Source organism: Papio anubis, chromosome 5, assembly GCF_008728515.1.
Source record: "Papio anubis isolate 15944 chromosome 5, Panubis1.0, whole genome shotgun sequence".
NCBI classification, from domain to species: domain Eukaryota; kingdom Metazoa; phylum Chordata; class Mammalia; order Primates; family Cercopithecidae; genus Papio; species Papio anubis.
The window spans coordinates 71,185,684-71,200,384 of NC_044980.1; the positions used below are offsets into that span (position 1 = coordinate 71,185,684).

The 14,701-nt window shown below is 38.2% G+C and overlaps 1 protein-coding gene across 5 annotated transcripts in view; it reads right to left on the minus strand.

The window, feature by feature from the left end:
• Positions 1 to 14,701, minus strand: part of AP3B1 (adaptor related protein complex 3 subunit beta 1) — a 301,940-nt gene that overhangs the window by 232,037 nt on the left and 55,202 nt on the right. For all 5 annotated transcript variants that reach the window (XR_001903494.2, XM_003899849.4, XM_009208653.4 and 2 more), the window contains exon 3: positions 12,217 to 12,291. Coding sequence is in view for 4 of the 5 variants with exons in the window: in XM_003899849.4 (XP_003899898.3) it covers positions 12,217 to 12,291 (75 nt within the window). In the remaining variant the exon portion in view is untranslated. The remainder of the gene's footprint in view (positions 1 to 12,216; positions 12,292 to 14,701) is intronic.

The window sequence follows — 14,701 nt, forward strand, 5'->3', positions numbered from 1 at the left end:
CTGTTAAAAGAGTCCAGAGCCCTAACTCTGATTTTTATGGTAATACTCACATTTCAACACGCATTACATGATATTTTCAGTCCAGTAAGAATAATGTGTGACTATTAATACCAATTTAACGTAATAAAAATTCAGAAAGACTGGATGTGTGTTCTGAAAACAGTTTTTTGGTTTTTGATTTTTTTCTGAGACACTGTCTTGCTTTGTCGCACAGGGTGCAGTGCAATAGCACAATCACGGCTCACTGCAGCCTGAACCTCCTGGCCTCATGCCATCCTCCCACCTCAGCCTCTCCAGTAACTGGAACTACAGGCTTGCATCACCACACCCGGATTTTTTTTTAGTATTTTACAGAGACAGGGTCTCCCTGTGTTGCCTACCCAGGCTGGTCTCGAACTCCTAGGTTTAACTCGTCCTCCCACCTCAGCCTCTCAAAGCACAGGGGTTACAGGCATGAGCCATTGTGCCCAGTCTTGAAAACAATTTTTACAGGCAATTTAATCACTAAGTTTACACAAAATTATGAACAGAAAAAAACAAAAACTAGAATTTGAGTTGAAATGTATCCATTGCTTCCTTCTAGCACTATTTATAACCTGTATCTACCTTCTCAAATATCTTCACATTCCTGATTATCCTTCAAAGATACCAGCATAGTATATACCTAAAAGGTATGTACTTAGCCAGGCACAGTGGCTCACGCCTGTAATCCCAGCACTTTGGGACGCTGAGGTAGGCAGACTGCCTGAGTCCAGGACTTCAAGACCAGCCTGGGCAACATGGTGAAATCCCATCTCTAGTTAAAAAAAAAAAAAAAAAAAAATTAGCCAGGCATGGTGGCATGTGCCTGTAGTCCCAGATACTTGGGAGGCTGAGATGGAAGACTCACCTGAGCCCAGGAGGTCAAAGCTGCAGTGAGGCAGGATTGTGCCACTGCACTCCAGCCTGGGCAACTAGACAGAGACTCTGTCTCAAAAATTTTAAAAATTAAAAAAAAAAAAAAATTTTTAATTTATATACTCAAAGAACACAGGAAATGAGGAAAAAAGTTGGCGATCGCTGGAATTGGTGCTGGAAATATAAAAACAGTACTATACTGGATCGTATTTCGAGTCATACTGATCAATCTGGACTACTTTAGAGACAACTGTCATGACCTTCCTTCCTTGTACCCTAATTTCTCATGAAACATAACAGCTTTAAGTTCCTCTGCCATCCTGTTTGCTCCTTCCTAAACTCACTCCAATTTTTTTCAGCGTGGCACTATAAACTGCAAATAAAGTCTAAACAGAGCGAACCAGACAAGAACTTGCTCCAGATGAGGTACTTCCACCGATACAACTAATTCTTCATTAAAACCATACACCTTTTCCAAATGTACTGCTGACCAAATCAAAATCAAACTATCCTCATGGAATTTTTTAAAAATTCCTTTAAATGAAAGGCAAAATCTTCCATTTATCTAAAGAAATTGTCAACGATTTAGATTCAACGCATCTTGGCACCCTGTTAAGATAATTTGATATGATAATTTCATAATCCAACCTATTTCTCAATTCATAAGTACAAATGAAAACTTAATGAGAAAACAAACTTTGTACATCTTCATCGTTGATAAAAATGTTAAACACAACCATTTTAAGTTTATATCAATCCATTCATCTATACTATATGGACTGAGTTATAAATGAAATGAAAATCTTTTTGCCAATTACTCTTCAATGTTGAATGGCTCCACAAAACCTTAAAACAAAATCTAAAGCTCTTAACCTAGTACTCAATACAGTTTATAATCTGTTCGAAACCTCCTTTTATAGTCAAACAGAAACAGCCCCAAATATAACTTGCACTTTTCTCTCAATCTCCACTCAGGTTATCCTAAGTTATCCCGCGTCCCCAGGTTCCACTTACTAAAATCTTCCACAAGAGCAAAAATTAAACAATAAAGAGTCCTAGTAGATGAACAGTAAACAAATGACAGTTCATCCATGTAACACTATACTATTCATCCACTATACAAAATTAAATAAATCTGTAGGACATTGAAAATATGTCCTTGTGGCCAGGCATGGTGGATCACACCTGTAATCCCAGCACTTTGGGAGGCCGAGATGTGTGGATCACCTGAGGTCAGGAGTTGGAGGCCAGCATGGCCAACATGGTGAAACCCCATCTCTACTAAAAACACAAAAAACTTAGCTGGGCATACTGGCCCATGCCTGTAATCCCAGCTACTCGGAAGGCCGAGGCAGGAGAATCATTGGAACCCGGGAGGCGGAGGTTGCAGCAAGCCAAGATCACGCCACTGCACCCCAGCCTGGGTGACAAAGCAAGGCACCATCTGAAAAAAAGAAAAGGAAAGAAAGGAAAATACGTCCTTGAAAAAGGCTTTTTTTTTTTTTTTAAGACAGAGTCTCGCTCTGTCACCAAGGCTGGAGTACAGTGGCGCAATCTCAGGGCTCACCGCAACCTCCGCCTCCCAGGTTCAAGCAATTCGCAATTCTCCTGCCTCAGCTTCCCGAGTAGCTGGGATTACAGGCACGCACCAACACGCCCAGCTAACTTTTGTATTCTTAGTAGAGATGTGGTTTCACCAAGTTGGCCAGGCTGGTCTTGAACTCCTGACCTCAGGTGATCCACCTGCCTCGGCCTCCCAAAGTGCTGGGATTATAGGTGTGAGCCACCGCACCTGGCCTAAAATTTTTTAAAGGTGTAAAACAGTATGCATTGTATGATCTCACTTCTGTATTTAAAAAAATAGATGCCCACATACTGTATTTCATGCAGTCTAAGATAGACCACCAATTGTAAAACATACCATTATGTTATGGGCCACAAAGGAAAGAACAACAACAAACGAACAGAAAACACCACCCATCGTAATCACCACCAGTTGTTAAGTTAAATCCCAACTGCAGAAACTTTAAAATAGCAAACATATGTCTTAGAATGGACATAATATGGTAATAATAGCAAATCCTTATATGTAGCATTAACTACATGTCAGACACTGTTCTAAATGTCTTACTTAAATTAACTCATTTTATCCTCACAACTCAACAAACAAGTATTTATTCTTACTTTACAGATAAGAAAATGAAACACAGACAGGGTAAGCAAGTTGACCAAAGTACTGTATCTATTAAATAGAAGAGCTAAGATTCAAGCCAAGTAAGCACAAAATTCAGAAATCTATACAATAAAATGTTAATAGTCACTATCTCTGTGCGATGGTATTAACCAGTGACTTTCACTCTTTACATCTTTCCATACTATCTTAAAAGGAATATTAATTACTTTGGGTTCAGATAAAACAATAAAGGTATTTCATAACAGGGGTGAATCTCATCTTTCCAGATGGCCTTCAAAACAAAATAATAGTGCTGTGATTCTTATAATACTTTAAATTCTTTAATTATAAAAAAATTTCAAATTGGTAATATTTTTAAGTTCCCACATTCCTCAGAGAGACGCATTTTTCTGTAGCCTTGGCAACGTGTAGCCACAACTGTTTTAAACCTGTTCAACAGAGCAATAAAAAGGCACCTGAATGAACAAGTTTTCTCAAGTCAACCAATCTGTGACAGCCTCTTGCTTGTGAAAGTTAGCCAGTCAGGAACAACTGCACTCCCATACACCCACCTCTGAGTGCCAATCAATCAAGAGCAGTCTCACCCACATGACCACACATCTACAGATGATATCAAACCACTTAGGACCCTGAAAGTCCATGAATCCCTGAAGACTATCCTTCCCAATAATCCACAATAATATCAGCCATCTCTATGCCCAGAGAAACTGTGCCTAAAAAGCATAGTTGTCCCTTGCTATAGTAAGCAATAGTCTTGTTTCAGATATCATCCTTCAAAACAACCTACTGAAAAGTTCCAAGACTAGTTCACTGAGGCCTCATATAGCCTTCATTTACGTTTTATTCTGTCTTTTTTTTTTTTTTTTTCAGACAGAGTCTTGTTCTGTCTCCTAGGCTGGAGTGCAGTGGCACGATCTCAGCTCACTGCATCCTCTGCCTCCTGGGTTCAAACAATTTTCCTGCCTCAGCCTCCCGAGTAGCTGGGACCACAGGTGCACGCCACCACGCCCAGCTAATTTTTGTATTTTTAGTAGAGACGGGGTTTTGCCATGCTGGTCAGACTGCTCATGAACTCCTGATCTCAAGTGATCCACCCGCCTTGGCCTCCCAAAGTGCTGCGTGAGCCACCACACCCAGCAGCCTTCATCTATGTTTTTCAATTGCTAACATTACAATTACAAAATTCAGGAAATGTAACATCAATGCAATCCTATTATCTAATAAATAATCCATATTTAGAATTTCTCAATAACATCCTATATTTATAGTATTTTTCCTGATCTGGGATCATGAATCATATTTAAGTTTTCATGTCTCCTCAGTCTTCTTTCACCTGGGGAAGTTCCTCAGCCTTCGTTTTTTTTTTTCTTTTTCTTTTCTTTTTGAGACGGCGTTTTGCTCTCGTTGCCCAGGCTGGAGTGCAATGGCGTGATCTCAGCTCACCGCAACCTCCGCCTCCTGGGTTCAAGCGATTGTCCTGTCTCAGTCTCCCGAGTAGCTGGGATTACGGGAGCATGCCACCACACCCGGCTAATTTTTGTATTTTTAGTAGAGATGGGGTTTCATCATATTGGTCAGGTTGGTCTTTAACTCCTGACCTCAGATGATCCACCCACCTCGGCCTCCCAAAGTGCTGGGATTACAGGCATGAGCCACCGTGCCCAGCCTAGCCTTTCTTTTCTAAAAGTATCCTTGTCATTCTGGCTAGTATTAACATTAATTAGGAAATACAGAATATGAAAGGAAAACCGCCTGCGACAGCTTTTGTTCTTCACCTCAATCTGCTGTAACTTTCCAGCCAGAATTTAAATGTGAGGCCCTACATCTACATTACATTACTCGTTTAATTCTCATACCTATCCTAGGTACAATTATCCCCCTCTAAAGATGAGGAAAGTAAGGCTCAGAGGTTTATATAACTTGCCCAAAGTCACAGAGCTAGCAAGTGGCAGGATCAGGATGCAAACGGGCATGTTCCTAACTACTACATGTTGTGGCCTATGACGGCAGTCCTCAGGTATTTCTATTAAGGTACCCCAACAAAAGAGGAGACAACTCTTCCCCAAAGAGCATCTGAAAACCTAGTGTAAATTAAACCATTTAAGAATAAAATGTCCTTAATAGAGGCTCTTACCTTTTAAGGCAGGGAAAAAATCATATTTTATTTATAATATATACATTTATAAAAGAAGAATGCTTTAAATCACTGTTTTTTTAACCCCAATTGCACATCTTCTCATTTGAAAACAACATCATTGTAGTATTATTATAAAAAAATCCAACAAGAAATTTACAACTGTAGTAAAAGGTGGTAATGACTTCATTCCATAGATCCCCATCTCTATTATCAATGTACTTTCCATCTATATTCACAAGTAGACTCTTTACACTTTCTTGGTTTAAATTAGTGCTTGTCAATCTTCAGAATTTTTCAAACCCAAAATACACATATTTGTGAAACACTGTTCCTTTAAATGATGACTTGGAACCAAGTGATGTTACACAAGAATACAAAAAAATGGTTCCAAAAATAGATGATACTAGTTTATAAGATGGAAACCAAATGATTCAAACTATAATGTTTCAGATTATATTTAAGTGTAAATATAAGTTTTTAAAATTCTTAGATCACAGTTTTAGAAGCACTTCTCTATTTGAGGATAGGATAGATAACTTTTTCCTCAACTAGATTTTAAAGTTCCTAAGAATACAGCAATGGTAGAAAGCAATTAACACGTGATTGACTGATTAACAGCAGTCAATATATCAAATATATATCAATGTATCAGCAGTTGATTGACTGATTAACAACACTTTCAATATATCAAATCAACACATAATATGTATTTAACTAAGTAATTTCTCCCATCTGCCTGGGAGTGAACATGAGACTATTTAGTACAACAACCATTCCTTATTCACCTGCATATTACAAGGACCTATCACATTGCTTGGCATACAGTAAAAGATCAGTACTTATCAGCTGGATCACATTCCAGACCAACTGTAGACTGAAAAAAATTAAGACATTAGAGTACTCTATCTAGGATCTAACTTCCCACACCAGTGGGTATAATTCATTGAATAGCAAAGTATAGAAAGACACCAACATACTATGAGGAAAACAACAGGCATTGGAAAGACTCCCTCCAAAGCCTTTAACTTGTTAGTTTGGTTGTTTTTTTGGTGTATGTGGGTGTGTGGGGAGGGGTGTGTGTGTGTTTGTCAGTGGGTGGGGGTGGCGGTGTGGGTGTGTGTTTAAAGAGAGATAGGGTCTCACTCTGTTGCCCAGGCTGGCCTCAAACTCCTGGGCTCAAGAGATCCTCCTGCCTCAGCCTCCCTGGTAATTGGGACTCTAGGTGCACACCAACACAGCTGGTTTGGTTTTTTAAAATTTTCTTTTAAAATACTCTTTCTCTTTACTAATTATATTCAGATCTCACTCTACAGTTCTCTGGAAAGTTTTGAGGAAGAATGGGCCCAGTTCTCCCTCATCCCCTTACAATTTATTTCTCAGCAATACCTTTATTCACCAAGTACAGCCAGCTTTTAAAACTGGATTATGAACTCTAGAATATATCACAGAGTTTATATTGGCAATACTGAAACATTCAGAACCACAGCTGAGCTAGCAGGTATTGCTATAATTACTCACTATTGGAGAAGGATTTCTGTGACTGTTATGGCAAAAAGCATAACAATATTAAATCACAGAAGGTTGCAAAACACTAAATTTGTTCTACTTCTGTTATAAGAATCAATCAATATTGACCACAAGAGGCCTATGCACTAACAGGCTGCAGGTGTGCAAAGAAAGCCTACCTTCCCTGAAACCATTCTGTGACCAGAAATGGGAGTAGTTAAAGATCCGTGACTACATCATTCTCTGATCGGTTACTTTCATTCAATGTTATAACACTCCTTGCTGTAAAGCTAATCATAGCAGAGCCCCAGTAGGCTGGAAGAACACAGACAGATCTGTTTAATTAACTTATCAATACTAGTACATCAAACTTCATGAGTTATTGACTAAACCTTTGATTATTTTTGTACTATAACCACTGATTGCTTACTAGGTCACTTTTGGTATCATTTGACATTTAATGGTAGATGACGTACAGCTCACCTGTGTGTCTAAAGTAGCATGTACTTGTAAAAATGGAATTTTGCACTTGAGAGGAATGAAACATTCAATTTCTGAACATAAGTTTTAAGAAATTTATGTCAATTTTCCCAAAACATTAAAGGCTTAAGCATGTTTCAAAAAAATAAAATAAACAAGGTATTTAAAGGAGGAAAGAAATCCAAAACAAATAGACCAATAATTATGTTTATATTGACATTTTTGTAACAGAACATTAGTCAGCATACCAGAATCTAATTGTAAAGGGAAAATATGAACAAATGGAAAAGTTCTCCTACTGATAACTATTTGAATAGTAAAATAGTTCTGAAGGAACAATAATTAGTATGGAATTTTCTGTTTACAACAAGAACTAGAAGTCCTGAGGGAACTAGCCAATTTACCACCAATTTCTAAGGACTTGGTCATTTCTACCCATAACTAAAACATAAAAAAAGAAAATGCCAATACCAGGTACCTCCCAAAGGATGGCTAATACCAGACATTGATAAGGAGTCAATAATATTAAGAAAGAAAAGAGAGGAAGGAATCATCAAACAGGAAAGGTGGCGCTGAATGGCCTAAGATGGGTTCTGAAGCCAAGCAGCCTAGCTTTGGATTCTGACTGCCACACACTGGCTGTGTGACCTTGATCAGCTAATTTAACCTCTCTACCATCTTGTCCTAAAACATAAAACACAAGTAATGACAGAATCAGCCCCACAGGGTTATTTGTGAGAGTAAAATGAGTGGATCTATGTAAGGCACTAATAACCTAGGTCAGACAGGTTTTTTTAATATTAGCAATTATTCCTATTGCTACTGAGACTCTATTCCTGATAACACTAAGACAAGCTTCACCTATGCCTCATAATTTTTCTAAGTTAAATGTTGATTTTTTCCAGATATTTGGACTTTCTTATACCATAGGCCATAAAACTAATAAACATATCAAAGTAGAAGTTCAGATAGCATGGCCATAAGGTTATCAAAGGGAGAGTAGTTTAAAATTATCAATTCAGAATTATATATGGCAATAAGCACATAATGTTTAATAAATATCTACTAAATTAATCATAAGTAAAATTGATTTTACTCAAGAAATCTACAATCTACACAGATTTCTTCCATTAATTGGTGTTCTAGAAAGAAAGTATGGTTTATCAAGTCATTTAAATCCAGTATTAATTTAATTCATAAACTGGCCACAACAATACAAGTGTTTTGATTTTGGTTTATCCAATTTAGTGTAATTGAGTTTATAACAACTATTTCATTTTGATAGAAAAATTCATCTATCTGAAATATAGAATGCACTTCCTATTTAATGAAAAAAATTAAGGGCTGGGCACAGTGGCTCACACCTATAATCCCAGCACTTCGGGAGGCCAAGGCAGGAGGATCACCTGAGCCCAAGTGTTCAACACCAGCCTGGGCAACATGGAGACGTCATCTCTACAAAATATTTTTTAAATGAGCCAGGAGTAGTGGCACACACCTGTGGTCCCAGCTACTCAGAAGGCTAAGTCAGGAGGATCACTTGAGCCCAGGAAGTGAAGGCTATAGTGTGTTGTGTTCATGCCACTACAGTCCCCCCCAAAAAAAAAAAAAAAGCAAGAAGCATACTTTAAAATATGAAATCGTTTTTAAAAGTAGGTTTAGGCTGAATGTGGTGGCTCACACCTGTAATCCCAGCACTTTGGGAGGCCAAGGTGGGCAAATCACTTGAGCTCAGGAGTTCCAGACCAGCCTGGGCAACACGACAAAACCCTGGCTCTACTAAAAATACAAAAAATAAATTACATGGGCATGGTGACACAAGCCTGTAATCCCAGCTGCTCGGGAGGCTGAGGCAGGAGAATCACTTGAACCAGGGAGGCAGAGGTTATAGTGAGCCAAGATCGTGCCACTGCACTCCAACGTGGACAACAGAATGAGACCCTGTTTCCACAAAAAAAGTAGGTTTAAAATACCTATCCTTAAAATTCTACAATCCAGTGATGCATTGCTTAACAATGTTCTGAAAAATGCGTTGTTGGACAATTTCATTGTTGTGCAAACACCACAGAGTGCACTTACACAAACCTACATGGTATAGCCTACTACACACCTAGGATATATGATAAGACCAGGGGTCTACACACCTAGGATATATGATATACCCCAGGGGTTGGAACCAGGCCACACAGCAGGTGGTGAGCAGTCGGCAAGCGAGCAAAGCTTCATCTGTATTTACAGCTGCTCCTCATTGCTTGCATTACCCCCTGAGCTCTGCCTGCTGTCAGATCAACAGCAGCATTAGATTCTCATAGGATTGCGAACCCTATTGTAAACTGCACACAAGAGGGATCTAGGCTGCGTGCTCCTTATGAGAATCTAATGCCTGATGATCTGTCACTGTCTCCTATCACACCCCAGACGGGACAATCTAGTTGTAAGAAAACAAGCTCAGGGCTCCCACTGATTCTACATTATGGTGAGTTATATAATTATTTCATTATACATTACAATGTAATAATAGAAATAAAGTGCACAATAAATGTAATGCTTTTTGAATCATCCTGAAGCCATCCTACCCACCCAGGGTCCAGGGAAAAATTGTCTTCCACAATACTGGTCCCTGGTGCCAAAAAGGTTGGGGACTACTGATATGGCCTATTGCTCCTAGGCTACAAATCTGTACAGCATGTTACTGTACTCAATACTGTAGATAACTATAACACAGTGGTAGGTAGTTGTGTATCTAAACATAGAAAAAGCACAGTAAAAATACAGTGTTATAATCATATGGGACCACTGTCATATATGCCAAGAAATACAAGTTGAAAAAAACTAAAATGAAATTTTAAAATGTTTCTAGTTAACCCAAAAAAGGAATAGGAAAAAGAAAAAAATAAAAGAGACAAAGAGAAAAGAAAAATAGTAGACTCAAATCTAAGTAGATCAATAATTAAATTAAGCGTTAGCAAAATAGACACTCCAATTAAAAGGAAGAGATTGACACACAGGATGTAGGGAAAGCTACAACTATATGCTGTCAACAACAGATGCACACTAGATATAGGCAGACAAGCTGAAAGCAAATGAATAAAAATGATAATAAAAAGAAATGAGAAGGTTGGAGTGTCAATACTAATAACAAATCAAATATGCTTTAAGACAAAACATATTAACAAAAATAAAGGATTTATTTTATAATAAAAAGGTCAATTCATCAGGAAAACCCAAAAAGAGTTATGCCTAATAGGAGTACTTTTAAAAATAAGCAAAAAATACTAAATTAAGGGGAAAAATAAAACATTCCAGAATCAGCCCAGGGGCCATGGCTCATGCCTGTACTCCCAGCACTTTGGGAGGCCAAGGTTGGCAGACTGCTTGAGCCTGGGAGTTCGAAACCAGCCTGGGCAACATGGTGAAGCCTTGTCTCTGCTAAAAATGCGAAAATTAGCTGGATGTGGTGGCATGCACCGGTAGTCCCAGCTACTCGGGAGGCTGAGGAAGGAGGATCACCTAAAACCCAAGAGGTCAAGGCTACAGTAAGCCACGACCATGCCACTGCATTCCAGCCTGAGAGATAAGAAAGAAACCCTGCCTCAAAAAAAAAAAAAAAAAAAAAAAAAAAAAGGCCGGGCACGGTTGGTCACGCCTGTAATCCTAGCACTTTGGGAGGCTGATGCAGGTGAATTGCTTGAGCTCAGGAGTTAGAGACTAGCCTAGGCCACATGGCAAAACTCTGTCTCTACAAAAAATAAAAATAAAAAACTAGCCAAGCATGGTTGTACATGCCTGTAGTCCCAGCTACTTGAGGGGCTGAGGTGGGAGGGTCGCTTGAGCCCAGGAGGTCGAGGCTGTAGTGAGCCAAGATCACACCACTGCACTCCAGCCTGGGTGACAAAATGAGACCCTGTCTCAATAAAAAAGCAAAAAAAAAATCAAAATCATGATTGGGAGATTTAAAATCCCTCTCTCACCAACACTATCGATCACATTTAGTAAAGTAATATTTTAAAAGCATTAGCTCTAAAATGTTTTCTCTCTTTTTCTCTGGTTGGTTTTGCTGGCAAGAATACTTTGAATATTTAAAATCATCAAACAAAACAGAAACAACTTCACTAGCAAAAAATGACCATACTGTGCACAGAAAATAAAATCGTAACTACAAAATTAGCGAACCCTCTGAAATCACACACCCATCCTCCTTCCACTCTCACACTTGCCCGTGCAAAAATGTTTGTGCACTTTCTCTCTCTGTTACCATAACCACGTTCCCTGGATTAGAATGTTTCTGTTATTTGTTAATGAGCTTCGTCATCTGCCAATAAAATGGCAAACAAATAGCAGCAGTAACACATTTTTAATTTCATGGTGAGGGAAAAGCTTTAAAGCTTTAAACTGAGAAAAATTTATCAATTAACCAGGCTTTTTCAATTAATTTATCAATTAACCAGGGTGGAGAGGAGAATGTAATCTTAATACTAGACTATATCAGTCTAGCTTACAGAAAATAGCATTTTACTGGGACATGTTCATTCAATAAATCCACATATATGTACTGAGCGCTTAGTACATGTCATGAGTAGTCTAAGAAACTTGGGAAATATTCTTGGGTTCAGTCCTAGAAGTCCCAAAGAGCCCCACATCATCAAGGTCTGAACATACCCGACCAGGTCTTTTTCACTGGACATATGCTATCTTAAAATTAAGTCCCTGGAACACAATTTAAACTAAACGGGCCTCTAGGAACATGTGAAAACTCAACAACTTACCATTGTTCAGTCAGGTGAATCAATCTGTTTTGCTTTTCATATTCTCTACCAAAACTCCAAAGCTAGGATTGTGTCTACTTTTTATTCGATCTTACCTACATTTAAAATTAAGGACATTTTAATCATAACAAAAATCTAGTGATACTTAAGTACCTTATGTTGCATTACACTACATGAAAAGTGTATGGTCCCATGAAAACAAAAGGAATCATAAAAATTATAGATCAAAACAGTACCTCAATATTTTTACTGGCCACATTCTTCACAACAGCAGGAAACAGTTCAGATGCATTTTTCCCTTTTGCAATCATCTGAAGAGTATACAAAACAGACAATATAGGAAATTCTATATATATTAAATATTTAGAAGATTATGTCAACAAATAAGCTATACAATTAACAGCTGAACTCTTTTTGAATCACCTTACCTCAACTATTTACAGCAAATAATAAACACTCTCTTGTATAGCAATATAAATACACAAATACATAGACACAATAAAGAAGAAATATTTAGTAATTTAAGATATGTATTTAAATATTTTAATAGTTTTCTCTGGCTAACTGGGTTGTAAGTAATTTTTTTTTTTTTTTTTTAGACAGATCCTACTCTGTCACCCAGGCTGGAGTGCAGTAGCTCAATCACAGCTCACCACAGCCTCGACCTTCCAGGTTCAAGTGATCCCCCTCCTCAGCCGTCTGAGTAGCTGAGGCTACAGGCATGTGTCATCATGCCTGGCTAATTTTCAAATTTTTTTTGTAGAGACAGGGTACCACTATGTTGCCCAGGCTGGGTAAAAGCTTTTTAAAAACATTTTTGCTATTGTCTATTTTCCAGGATCTGACATTAAAGATGTACTGCATTTGCAATGGGGGAATTGAGGGAGGGATGAATGTTACTTTGAATCAACTACTTATGTGACCCTTGGCTTTCTTTTCATAGGTTACCCTACTTCTGCAACCATTGCTTTTCAAAGTTTCCTTCACAAAACATTCTTCCTCTGCCCACTAAAGTTCTGTGCACCACCATCTTTTCAGCCTACACTGTTCTACAATCTCTGAAACTCCTAAGATTTCATTCACCATTAGGACTAACTCTCACCTCTATATGCGAGTGTAAATTCCCCAAAACTGTAGCCCTAATCCAGCCTGAGTTCTAAATCTCTAACTAGACATCATTAGCTGGCTCTCATACCAAACTTGCTATGTCTAAAGCCAAACTCATCCTTCATGATAAAATGACATTCATGAGAGAATTTCCTATTTCCACAGTTCTCCTAGACACTAAAAACCACAGAATTACCCTGGTCTCGTCTCACTTCTACACAGTAACTAGGTCCTGCTAATACTTCTCACAACACTCATGTTAATCCCTTCCACTGCTATTATCCTAACACAGGTCAGTATCACCTCACAGAGAACTTTTCAGTCTCCTCTTTCTATCCATAATGTATACCACTGACAGTTTAATATGCTTAAAACACTACTTTATACATGTCAGCCCCCCTAAAAGATTTCAAAAGCTTCTGTCTAGAGTTCAAACGATTTTATGTAATATTCATATATTTTCACAATGTACACTAACATCCCTTCTTAAGCTCTCTGACCTAAGGCCCTATTAAACTGACCTTACTCACTACTAGAACATTCTCTGGCTGCCCCACTATGCCTCTGCTCAGATCATGGCCCCAGCTTTCTAAGTTCTACCCTTCTGTCTAAAGCATCATCAAATTCTACTCCTTCTCCCTTGCTAGAGCCATCTCCTGACACCTGGCCCACTGTGTCATCCATTCCTAATTTCTTTCAGAATTTTTTTTTTTTTTTTTTTTTTAAGACAGAATCTCACCCTGTCGCCCAGGCTGGAATGCAGTGGCACAATCTTGGCTCACTGCAACCTCCGCCTCCTGAATTCAAGCGATTCTCCTGCCTCAGTTTTCCAAGTAGCTGGGATTACAGGCACCTGATGCCACCACTGGCTAATTTTCGTATTTTTAGTAGAGATAGGGTTTCGCCATGTTGACCAGGCTGGTCTTGAACTCCTGACCTCAAGTGATCCACTCCCCTCAGCCTCCCAAAGTGCTGGGATTACAGACATGAGCCACCATGTGCAGCCTCCTCTAGAATATTTTAATCTACACTTATTATTTGGAATTTCCTGTGCACTATCTTACATTTCTATTTATTTTAGTTTTATATCTATCTGTATTCCCATTTTGTCTTTCTCATTCTCAGATTATAACTTTATGTCTTTTAAAAGTCCAGACTTTGGTAACCACAAAATAAAGTTCAAACTATAGAGCAACTTGGGGGAAAGGGATTCCTTATGAATTACACACCATATCTAACAAACTACCTTTAAAAAGGTATTGGCTTTATTAATTTACAACACATGTTATATAAATATTATGTGATATTTTTAGCATTATAATCCCCGTTAGCAATTTCTTATATGCCCTTTCTATATGATAGCCTTAAAATATTCTTGAATACAAGCTAGTCTTTTTATATTCTATTTCCTTACCTGTGACATTCTTTTGATTTGAGTATTTTGTGAAACCTGCTGAGCATTTTGGAGGGTTTACAAAATACTGAAGCTAAGACATCTTTCTATGATTTGTACACCTCTCTCCATTTTCTCATCTTTGAAATAAGAGAGGGATTAATGTTCTGTAGGACCCCTGCCATTAATTAATTAATTAATTCATTCATTCAATGATTACC